General features: G+C 48.2%; 1 protein-coding gene across 7 annotated transcripts in view; it reads left to right on the top strand.

The window, feature by feature from the left end:
- PDZD2 (PDZ domain containing 2) overlaps nt 1–10,828 on the top strand; it is a 377,862-nt gene extending 367,034 nt beyond the window's left edge. For all 7 annotated transcript variants that reach the window (XM_084781102.1, XM_084781101.1, XM_084781099.1 and 4 more), the window contains 5 exons: nt 821–938; nt 3,715–3,816; nt 4,367–4,637; nt 6,602–6,751; nt 10,156–10,828. In XM_084781102.1, coding sequence (XP_084637228.1) covers nt 821–938; nt 3,715–3,816; nt 4,367–4,637; nt 6,602–6,751; nt 10,156–10,319 — 805 coding nt within the window. In that variant the 3' untranslated portion in view covers nt 10,320–10,828. The remainder of the gene's footprint in view (nt 1–820; nt 939–3,714; nt 3,817–4,366; nt 4,638–6,601; nt 6,752–10,155) is intronic.
- The last annotated feature ends 1,117 nt before the right edge of the window (nt 10,829–11,945 follow it).

Raw genomic sequence — 11,945 nt, forward strand, 5'->3', positions numbered from 1 at the left:
TTCCACCAGTGTCCTCTTGTATTCCTGGACCCAATCTAGATACCAAATTGCATTTCAGTATCAGTCCCGGAAGTCACCTACATCCCGCCAATGTGCGGCGGCTCTGAGGAGTAGCAAGTGAGTGGGGTGGGAAAAAGCAGGCTGTGCCTCAGAGAGACTCGGGTTGCCACAGCAGCTGGCGCTAAGTGGGGAACTCTGAACGTTTTAAAACGTTACACTGGGGCCTCCCATTTCTCACGTGTTACAAGTTGTCTGCTGACTCTGACATGAACTCTGGTGCCCTGTATTTGACATCTTCCCCTCAGTGGGGAGGCCCGGTGGCACTCAGAGAAAGGATAAACAGGCTACCAGGATGAGACTTGATAGCCTCTGACCATATGGTGGGGGAGGAGGTCCCCCTCAGTCATAGACCTAGGGGAGGGGAATAGGGTGAAAGAGGAAGGGAGGGAGGGAGGAACAGGAGGATACAAGTGAAGGCATAACAATTGAGATGTAATCTGAAAAAATTAATTTCAAAAAAGATACAATTAAAAAAAAAAAAAGAAGAAGACGACGATGTTGTCTGCTAAACTCCCTTACTATCCTAGAGGGCTTCCCCAGGCTCACTCCCTACTGTGTCAGTGAAGGATATTCCGTGCTGGCCTTGCAGGGTTCTGTAGTTAACTCTGGGCGGAAGCCATGCGCAACAGGAGGCAGGTAGGTCAGAAGACCTTTCAGATGTATCCTCAGGAAATGGAGAGGTTGCTTTTGTATTTACTCTTTTTCCAACTTTTTTTGTTGTTGTTGTTGTTGTTTCTGTTTGGTTGTGTTTTTCACTTAGTTTGGATCAGCTCCTTGCCTCATCGGGAGAGCAGCAGAGATTACAGGCCGTTTTATCCTCCGTGGGCTCCGAATCCAGCATTCTCACCCTCATTCAGGAAGCGAAGGCACAGTCCGAGGTGAGTGGAAGGCATAAAACCCAGGGATGGTGTGAGGCAGAGAGGGGCCACGTGCCAGGCTTAGTCCGTTACCTTACATCCTGCCACTGAGTTGAGGTTGCTGCGATAGGAAATGTTAGGTTGATGTCCCTGCTGCTTTAAGAAGTCCCCTGCAGCCACTGGTCACCAGCCTTTCTACCCTACAAATGGAGTTTACAGAGGAAATGTGAGCGACCCTGAACCTCTGTCCCTGTCAGTGCCCACGTAAACTAGTAAGGGGAGCCACCTGCTGGTGAAAGGCTCACATTGTTACAGCCCTACTTGTGGCCTGAAATGTATTTGGGAGTCTATAAGACAGAGATAGAAAATTTAGATGAACCATATGTGACAGTGAACAGTAACAGATGAGAGCCCAGGTTCCCATGTAGCATGCTCCTCTAAGGACAGTAAGAAACTAAACTTTAACAGATGAGTATTTGTAGAGAAAAAGGGCAAATAAGACTGGCTGGGTAACCCAGCGGGTTACTACTGTCAGTTAAAAAACATTGTTGCAGCAATCACCCTCTGGGTACCTTCTGAGGTTTCTCAGCTATGGTGCGGCCTTACCATTTAGTGGCCAGGATGGTGAGGAGACAGGGTGGGGGAGGGGTGGACAGGAAACAGACACCTGTCAGTTCCTGTTCCGTTCAGATTCTCAGCCTCTGGTCCGGGTAAGTACAGTCAAGACACCCTGAGAGAAGTCGAGTGCTTTCATTTTGAGTGACAGGGGCTAGTCATCAGCTTGCAGCCTCCTTCAGGGTTAGACTGTGTCACACAGGTCACAGTCTCAGCTGGAACGCAGTCTCATTCTTTCCTGACCCTCTTTGCTCCAAAGGTAGTGTAACAGAAAAAAATGGTCGAGGAGACAAGAAAGCCTCAACCAGATGTGTACGTCAGATACGCATTCTCAGAACGTCGGTGCAGACAGACTGCCAGATGCTTGCTATCGGTCTGATACCAAGCAAGCGAGCAGTTTCGTGTCAAGGACGGTTCCTGCTTCCCTCAGAATGTCTTTTTCTTTTCCTGTCCCTCTTTTGTTTTTGGTTGATTTCAGAAAGGAGAGAGAGCTGGCCTTACCCTACCATCTTTGTGCCAGCAGTTTTCTGCTTTTCCCCAGAGAGGATGATATGCTAAAAAGCAGAACAGCACAAACCAATATCCCATGGCCTTCAACTGTACCATGAGAGAGGCCAAAATCCTGTCTGTTTTTCTGGCTGCCACATGCCCAAGCTTTGGAGGGAGTGTGCTGTTTGTCTGGCAACCCAATGATGTCCCAAGTGTCTCAGGCAAAACCTGGCTTCATCATCAGCCACGAGTACACCTGTTCCCCCTAATACCCCTGCAAAACTTAAATAAATGGAAATTTTGGTGGCAGTATGCCCATTTTAAAATAGACTGTCCCTGCTCTAGGATGAAAGGACGTTGAGAAATGTTCGTATCTTAGCATCTGAATACTACCTTCCAGAAGCTACCATTCACTAAGCCACATGCTTCTGTGTCTGTTTAAAAAGCTGGGGGTCAGGGTCACCTTTCTGTCCACTGGTCTGCATGGCTGAGGGTGCCCAAGTCTTCCTGACTTACCAATAGAAGAGAACTGAGCTGATTCCCTCATCAGCTGGACTCACGGTGGCCCTCTGCTGCTTCTCTCTCACCAAACCAGTCCTCACCGGTCACTGTTGGCCCCTATGATACTGTCCTGCTTGAGAACATCTTGAAGCCATTGATGATTATCTCATGAAAGATCAATCAATGTAGAGCTTTAAAATGATGTTAATTCGTGTCTAAAATGGGGATGAAGTCAGACTTCAGAATAGTTAGCCCAGTTATGTTTTATCTTCTATCTCCAGGTATATTTTGCCTGGTGTTTGAAGGAAGAAAGTTTGTTATTTAACCATAGAACGCTAAGAATGCTCTAGAACACTAACTGCTAAGAGTGTTCTGGTCTCATATGGTTCACAATTTTCCCCTACTTTGTTTTATGACTACCAGTTAATCAGTTGTACCTGGAAATAACTCAGGAACCCAAATACGGAAACACTGGCATGTAAAACATGGCTGCAACATGTTGCCTTTATCCTGCCTCTTTGCTCTGATCTTTTTGTTGTTAAAACCCAGGTTTGCTAATAACGGTGGTAATTGGTAAAGAACCAGCCCAGCATACACAAAGTTCTGGGTTCGATCCCCAGGATTACATGCAACCAGGCATGGTAGCACACTCTGTAATCCTAGTCCTTGGAAGATGGAAACAAGATCAAACCATAATCAGAATATATTATATTTTTTTTTTAAAAATCCATTTCCAGGTTTCACAAAAAGATCAAAAGTAAGTGATCACTCTTGGGAACATAGCAAGTTTGAGGCCAGCCTGAGCTACACGGACCCTGTCTCAAACTAATACTATATAAAATATAGACTCGGAGAAGTATGGCACAAAGCATTCCCTACACAGCAGTACTGTGGTCAAGTCTGGGAAGGCAGCAATTTTCCTCCAGTGACTTGAAGACTTGGGGGACCCAGGAAAGCTCCTGTCTCCTTTCTCATTCATGTTCCCCTTTCCTGGCTTCCGCACGAAGCGTGCACACAAGCCCGCCTGGGACAGACACAGGAAGGCTGAGCTGGGCTCCCCCACCTTCCTGGGGGTAAATGGAGACCTGCTAAGGGTCTGTGTCAAGCACCTCCATAAGGACTTAGCTCAAGACTTTCTCAATCTGGGAATGAGGAATAACACCGTGAGTTGTCTGTTTCTCTTCTTCCCCAGAATAAAGAAGATACTTGCTTCATAGTCTTGAATAAAAAAGAAGGCTCGGGTCTGGGATTCAGTGTGGCAGGAGGGGCTGACGTGGAGCCAGAATCAGTCACGGTAAGCCTCAGTGTTCCAAGGCTCTTGGGGCGTCCCTCTGTATGTAGCAGAATTTGATCAGGACACAAAATTCCAATCAGAGATCGCTGAGTTTCGGTCCCTGTTACCAACGTGAAAATGGGAGCGTGGGGAGAATAGTAATTCCATTCTCAAAGATCAGTGTTTTTACAGATACCTAACATGAGATACGGGCCAAATGCAACATATGTCAGCATAATTAATTATCTACATCGTAGTAACTTACTAGAAAAGTGAGTCAAGCGCCCACCTTGCACGCAGTAACATTTTGCATCTCATGGTGGCTTTGGGGCCATATTCACTGGGCGACTTTCACCTGCCTCTATACCTGCTGCCTGCCCTGTGGATGTGAGTAACGAATGTGTGGGAATGCGCTGCAGAGACTGGTTAATTCCACCTGCACACAGGTGAAGTGAGAGCATTTTGAAAAGGAAGCTTAGCACGAGGAAGCTCCTTGACCACAGATTTGCAGTTGCCCTCTGTCCATCACCAGGATTATGAATGATTTGTTTTCTTTTCCTGTCCGTCCCAGGTCCACAGAGTGTTTTCTCAGGGTGCGGCTTCTCAGGAAGGGACTGTGAGGCGAGGTGATTTCCTTCTCTCCATCAATGGCTCCTCCTTAGCTGGCTTACCCCACACTGAGGTCCTGAAGGTTCTGCATCAGGCTCAGCTGTACAAACAGGCTCTCATGATTATCAAGAAAGGGAGGGACCAACCCAGGCCCTCCCTCAGGCAGGAGCCTCCCTTAGCCAACGGGAAGGGTCCATCCCCCAGAAAGACCTCACCGCTGGAGCCTGGAACTGGTAAGCTATCCACTGATAGTGGGCAGCTGGCTGATCAAGCAGCCTGCACTAGGACTAGACTGTACTAGCAAGATAGAACAGGCTAGTGACTAAAACAGCCTCTGTAACGGGATTCAGCGTTGAAGGGGAGATTCCTGATGTATCCTTGAGAAACATCAAGATGGACATTGTTTTCCCGTTTTAGCAGAATATAAGGAAATGAAGGGATAAATATGTTTTTGTATTTGAAAATAGAGACTGCAGCCTTTCTTTGCCAAGAGCTTAGAAAAGGCTCAGGATGTGCTCCCGTTGCCCCGCCCACACTAGGTACTGGTCCATGCCCAGGTTCCTACAGCCTTTAGATAAGCCCTGCAGGTTCCCTTGGCATCCTCTCCCACTCTCTGTCTAGAGGGCAGATAGCACACAGTTCAAGGCAGGAGGCCCTTTGTTTATTCTCAGCATCTGTCCTGACAGTCCAGGGTGGCCGAATGCCTCTGCTCAGTTAGGCTTGGATGTGGCCTAAGCTATCCACAAGACAGCCACTCCACAGCTACACCTTGCCAGACTGATAGGCATCTGCTGTGGGCCTGCCTGTACAGTGGAGGCACCTGGAAAGCTGTTTAAAACCCTGATGCCCAGGAAGTCCCCTGCTCAGCTGAACCAAGAACTCTAGGGAGTAGGGACCAGACATGACTATAGCTACAATGCTGTCAGGTGATTCCAGGACAGAACCCAAGCTGGGAGCCATTATGAAAGCGTTCTTTCCCCATTGAGCAGCAAGTCACCCACTAAAAATTTCACCACTCCAAGCTGTAATGCACACCTGTAATCCCAGCATTCCGGGAGGCAGAGCCAGGCGGATCTCTGTAAATTTGAGGCCAGCCTGCTCTACCAAGCGAGTCCAGGACGGCCAAGGCTACACAGAGAAACCCTGTCTCAAAAAGCCAAAAATAAACGCCGGGCGTGGTGGCGCATGCCTTTAATCCCAGCACTTGGAAGGCAGAGGCAGGCGGGTCACTGTGAGTTCGAGGTCAGCGTGGTCTACAAAGTGAGTCCAGGATGGTCAAGATAACATAGATGAACCCTGTCTCGAAAAACCACCAAGAAAAAAAAAAGGCAAAAATAAATAAATAAAATAAATCACACCACTCCCAATATTAGCAAATGTCTTTCAGACTATGAGGATTGGCTTTAAACTGCAATAGGGAACTGGCAGTGGTGCTGGTCGATTGTACCAGGTAGCTGTTTCATTCATTCCTGGTCCTGCTCCTGCCTTCCAAGCAGCTAAGTACACCTTACACTTTTCTATTCAACTCCATAGTACGGACTTAAGGAGACTAAAAGGCAAGTACACAATTCGTATTCAGTCCGCAGTCCCCAGCCTGGCCTTTCCAAACAAGCCACGGAGCCGCTATCACCATGGCAACACTGCTCCCCACACAAGAGCGAGATGCCAATGAAGGATGCCAGTGTGAGGGAGGCAAGCATGCCCTGGAGATGCCAGGGTTTCCTCTCACAGAAGCACAGGGCACAGGGCAAGGAAGGAAGCCCCACCGAGCTCCAGGGACCTTCCCAAGCAATCATGACGGTCTCTCGTGAGCTGGGCACTTCAGTGCCTCTGCCTCCTTCCATAGCAGATGGTGACATTCTGTTGCTGTGGTAGCCAGGGTTGGCAGGAAATCGAATTTGATTCACTGCGTGTGACTTCCAGCCTCACCAGGATGTGAGACTTGACAAGAGCAGTTTGTCTCCTGGGCATTTCTGCCTCGGGGAGAGCGCGTTCTCTGGAAGCAGAAGCTGTTGAGTCCAGTAGGACACCAGCCAGCTAGGGGGCTCCCTTCCGGGAGGCCATGCCTGACGCTGGGACCAAAGGCTGTAAAGACTCAGGGGCAGCCAGAGTCTCTGGTGCCAGAAGCAATGTACTTGGGGAGGGCACTGGACAGGTGACATGGTCAACAGCAACCTGTCGCTTTTTATCTTGACAGACATCCTTGCCGCAGGGAGAAACGGAGCTGCTCACGACACTCTGTGCGTGGAAGTGCTAAAAACTTCAGCTGGGCTGGGACTGAGCCTGGATGGAGAGAAAGCCTCCGTGTCTGGAGATGGGCCGCTGGTAATTAAAAGGGTGTACAAAGGTAAAGTACATCTCCATGGAAACCCATCCCTCCTGCATGAGAACTGACTTTGCAAATTCTGCAGTGCCCTTACTGCTGCGTAATGTTGAGTTAGTTGTGTTTTGCACGTATTTAAAACTCCCCAGGCCCAAGTAGGTACTAAGGCGGGCACTAAGTCAGAGAGGCCAGCAGGAGCACTTACTGTCAACCAAGACTCCAGTGATTTCAGATACTAGACAGCAAGAAAAGGCAGGTAAACAGCGGTGAATGGCTCCTTTGTGAACTTGAAATCTTCATTTTATGATCTTGGGAAATTGTTTGGGCTGGAGGATTTTTTTTTCTTTTTGCATGTGTGTGTATATGGTATGCATATTGTATGCATATCCACGTGCATACACATGTGAAGGCCCAAAGTTCATATCGGGCATCTTCCTCGATGGCTCTCCACTTTACCTCTGAGGTAGGATCTCTGACTGAACCCTGTGCTTGCCAGTTGGGATCTGCCTTCAGAGCGCTGGGGTTACAGGTGACCCACACACGTGTGTTCTAGAGATCCAGACCCTGACCCCCACACTTCATCCACTGGGCTCTTCCTCCACCACTGAGCTTCCTGCCTATCACTGGAAAAGTCTTTAAAGCCTTCAGATTCCTAAGCCATCAGAAATTACGTGTATAATTATATCATCACGCAGTCACAAGACCATCTCGGAGAGACTCACCTTCCCACACCAAGTCCATCCCTGTTCTTCCCTGAACCTGTCACCTTTCATTCTAGCTCTGTTCTGAACAGTACATCTCTCACATCTTACGTGAATAGTTGTAAAACATCTCCAGCTGGGCAGAGTGGCTCATGCCTGCAGTCCTGGCACTCAGGAGGCAAGAGCAGGGTTATGACAAGTCTAAGGCCGTACAGGGAGTTCTAGGCCAGCCAGGGCTACATACAAAACAAAATCTTCATCAGTTGTAGAAGCAAGGCCCGAGGTGGTGAGCTGCTACCATGTGTGGCCCAGAAATGTGCAAGCAGAACCGAAGCTTCCAAGCCCACCCACGGGCAGGGGCTGAGCGTCTCCTGACTGGGTGCTGCCGGATGTAGGCATCGAGTGATGGAAAGGACTGGGGCTTCCCCGCCAGGGAACTAGAAGTGAGACAGCATCCAAGACAGGCTGTCACTGTTTATGGCCCCATGTGCAAGCAGAAAACAGGCATGGATCTGGAGTCAGGCCTGCTGTGTGTAGTACATAGCAGTACTAGGCTGCAGGACACTCCCCGTACTCAAGGACTCAGTAAATGACAGGCAGAACAGAGGATGGCATAACGGGAGCATGGGGTCTTTTGTGTTAAGTCTCAAGCGATAGCTCCCAGGGAAGAGGGCAAGGTGCATGAGACGCTCTGCTGCCAGCAGGACTCATACCGAGGGCCTATGAGAAACCACTAAGGCTGGCTGGCAGCTGGGCAGTCGCTGAAGACCAGATCTGGACTTCCCCATCCTTAAAACTGTCTCTGGCTTTCCTACCTTCTGCCAGAAAACAATAGGACAGTGACCTGAGCTTGACCATTGCATTCAGTCTGACTTAAACCAAAGTGTGTGTGTGTGTGTGTGTGTGTGTGTGTGTGTGTGTGAGTGTGTGTGTGTGTGTGTACACACACATACACACCACCTGGATTCCCACCGTCACAGGTGCCTCCCTGAGTACCAGCTTCGAGCCCAGCAGTACAGGGTATAGAGTGGAAATAGGACGTAACAGAGAACCTTGCCAGCCCGGCAGATGGGCTTCTGTCTCCAGGCCTTTCTCTCCCAAGCTCTGTCTTCATCATTTTTTTTTAATCAACTATTGTAACCACAGGTATAAAAGTATCAACTTTTTAGACTCTAAAAGTGTGTGTGTGCACGCATGTGTGGGTACACACCATGCAAGTGCCCAGAGAGGCCAGGAGGTGATGGAGGCCACTATCCACCCCACCCCACCCCCGTCCCCTGACACCCCCCCACCCCCCCCCACCCTACCCCCCCCACCCCACCCCCGTAGCTTGAGTTATTGGCGGTTTTAAGCCAGCAGATGTGGGTTCTGGGAGGTGAAGCTGGGTCTGAACTTAGGAACTCTGGGAGCGATAGCTCTCTAACTGCTGAGACATCTCTCCAGCGCCTTTAGTAACATTTCTGTTATCTGTGTACGTGTGGTACTCAACGGAGGTCAGGGCACAAGTTTCAGGAATCACCTTTACCCACTGAGGCATCTTGCCAGCCCTAAACACCTAAAATGGCTTTCTAAAATGTCCATCTGCTCAGTCTTTTGAGATCTGAAGTTTGTAAGAAAGTTGCTATTTCCTCTCATACTTGAGAGGTTATTTAATTCACCTCTTCCACGGTGTGCTGTAGGTGAGTGTAGCTGGGACGAAAGAGAGGAGGGTTTCCGCTTGTCTTCTGAAAGCTCGTGTGCCATAGCTTCCACAGTGCTGTAATACAGGAATGTGGAAAGCTCTGCAGGGAAGTGATCCATCAGTTATGCTATGGACACCGTCCCCACGGCCTGGGGAGCAGGTAACCTCTCGTGTTCAAGGCCTGACGTAGCCCTGGCTGACATCCTGGATGATGCAGTTTCCACGAGCTTGTTGGGTATTTGTTGGTACTTTAGTTCTTGGTTTCCTTTGATCAACTCTTGAGTATTTGCTACTGGTTTGTTTGTTTTTTAATTTAAAGTGGCTTTTACTTGAGTACACAAGACTTTATGCCACTATCGCAGAGGCTGCCAATGATTCATATTTGAGTGGGAGGACCCACTTAGTTTTATAACATGTCGGCTGCTAAATGCTACTATCTGAATCAGGCAGAATTTAGCATCCTTACCCTTTCTGTGTCTCTCAAGATGCTTGTGAATGGGGACTACTTTCTTAAATAAATGGCAGACACCCTCAGGAAGAACAAAGGCAGGTCCCTTGGACTTCGGCAACATCATGAGCCCCTCAGGATCACCCCAATTCATGAGAGGGGTCAGACCTTTCTTGGCCAGTTCATAAATCTGTTCCGTCCCATAGTCAGACATTAACTTCGGACAGATGGGGATGCACGGGAAGGAAGACAGAACCCGCTGAGCCGGGCCTTTCCCTGGAACGTGCATGCAGCCCATGATGGCAGTGGTCTGGTAGCCAAAAAGTGATTTGTGGCTCTTAAATATAAATACAGCACCTTCCTTTTGTGAATTGTGGACGTGGGACTTGTATATGTTGGGAAGAACTGCTCTGCAGTGATTTTCGTATTGTTTAATTTACAGAGAGACTATCTTAAAAAAAAAAAAAAAAGAAAGAAAGGAAAATAGTTCCCTAGCCTAAGACTACAGGAATATCCCTGAAGAATGTTTCCCGCTTAAGCTCTTAGCTGCCCTTAAGGATGCAGATGCTAATGGTTCATTCTGCACATGCTCTGGCAGGTGGTGCCGCAGAACAAGCTGGGACAGTAGAAGCTGGGGACGAGATCCTTGCCATTAACGGGAAGCCCTTGGTTGGGCTGGCACACTTCGACGCCTGGAATATTATGAAGTCTGTTCCAGAAGGGCCTGTGCAGCTCGTGATTAGAAAGCACAGGAATCCGTGAACTCTAACAAGAGCGGCCCCTCCCCTGGAGTCACTTCTTTTAGCAAATCAGAATGACTTCCTGAAATGATGTGTTCTTGAAGCAACAGACAGCTTACACAGATCTCCACAATGTTGTACTTTTAACATGAAGCCCAGACTGCCTGGCCCATCGAGGCTGGGAGGGCGTCATTTGCTCAGTGCCTGGGATCAAGAGCTGACGTGCTCTTCATCGCAACACCTAGCTATACCTTTACATCCCTCATGCCACCTCTCCCAGCATCAGGCCTGGTGAGTAGGGACCAGAAGGGTAATAAAGATTCCCCAGATAAAATGATGTATGTATGTATGTACGTTGATATAATTTTGTAAGTAAATGACATAGTGCTTTTAGGTACATGCAGTGGAAGGCAGAGCTATGGGTCTACGTATGTTACCTTGAAAAGTAAAATGAGACTTAAAGAAAATGAATTTATGACCTAATTGTTAGGCAGAGCTCAGGAATTACCCAACAGTGAAAAAGATGAAAAATTTTAAAAGTGCTATTTTTTAATGAACGTAATGTATGATGTGGACTAGGAGGTTCTGGTTGTTTTCTGTTTCAGAGAGTGTAAGTCATAAGGCTGTTAAGAGTGACAGCTCTGATGGATTGCAATAAGTAACTATGAGCTTCCTTGCTTGGGAGGAGGAAGTTCTAGCCTGAAAGCACCTTGCATCTAGTTTGCAAACTTGAATATGTTTGAATTCAAGACTGGGCAACCCAAGAGCAGGCCCAGTTGTCAGTGTGTTTCCGTTGCCACGTACATGCACCACCACCTTAAAGGAGTTTTTGAGAGTTAAATTCTTCAACTTGCAAACATAGGATTCTGTGGTCCAACTGAGGAGCACCTGACATCCTCTCGGGGAGGTTTTCTTGGGTTTTCTCCTTTTCCCCCCACTAGCCCTAAAGCAGCATGGAGTTCTAATCCGGCTTTCTTCCCTGACAGAGCTCTGCAGTGGCCCAATTTTTTGCTATTTTGTTTTTTCTTGTTTTGCAAATTCTTTCTTTTGCCAAAACTGGGGTCCCACAGAGCATCCTGACTCAAGCTGCTTGTGACACTCCCCCAGAACCTTCCTCCTCACAAAGCTGGCTTTTTTCCCCTTTGCACTGACTATTTCCTTCTTAAGTCCCAACACCTCATTAGCTTCATTTACCAAACAAGAAGAAAATGGAAAAACAGGGTGAGTCACTCTCTAGGAAAAGGACTATAGAGCATTTACCACCCTATCCTCAGGTGGTGCCACCCAGTGCTGGGTCCTGGGGTTCTGGGTGGAGACTGCACTGGTCAATCCCACATGCATGATGCTATGGTTTTGTTGGTTTAATGCACATCTGGGTCTAGGAAAAGTCACTGAGGTGCTTGAGTTGTTGCTGCCTTTGTCCATCTTTTCTGAGCCCGAGCCTGCTGGCCAGAGGGTCTGCGGGTGGGCACAAAGTAACTGGCTCATTTTCAACAGGTCTCACACAGAAAACTAGAGTCCAGGAGTTAGCATCTACTTTTCGTTACAGTTACAAGTAGGATACTGTAAGACTTCAGTGCAAGGTGCATGCTCGGTTGTTGTGTAAGTCTCCGGCGTCAGTTTCTGCTTTCTTACCTGAATGATAATC

The sequence above is a fragment of the Acomys minous genome, assembly GCF_964271855.1.
Source record: "Acomys minous genome assembly, chromosome: 5".
Taxonomy (NCBI): Eukaryota; Metazoa; Chordata; class Mammalia; order Rodentia; family Muridae; genus Acomys; species Acomys minous.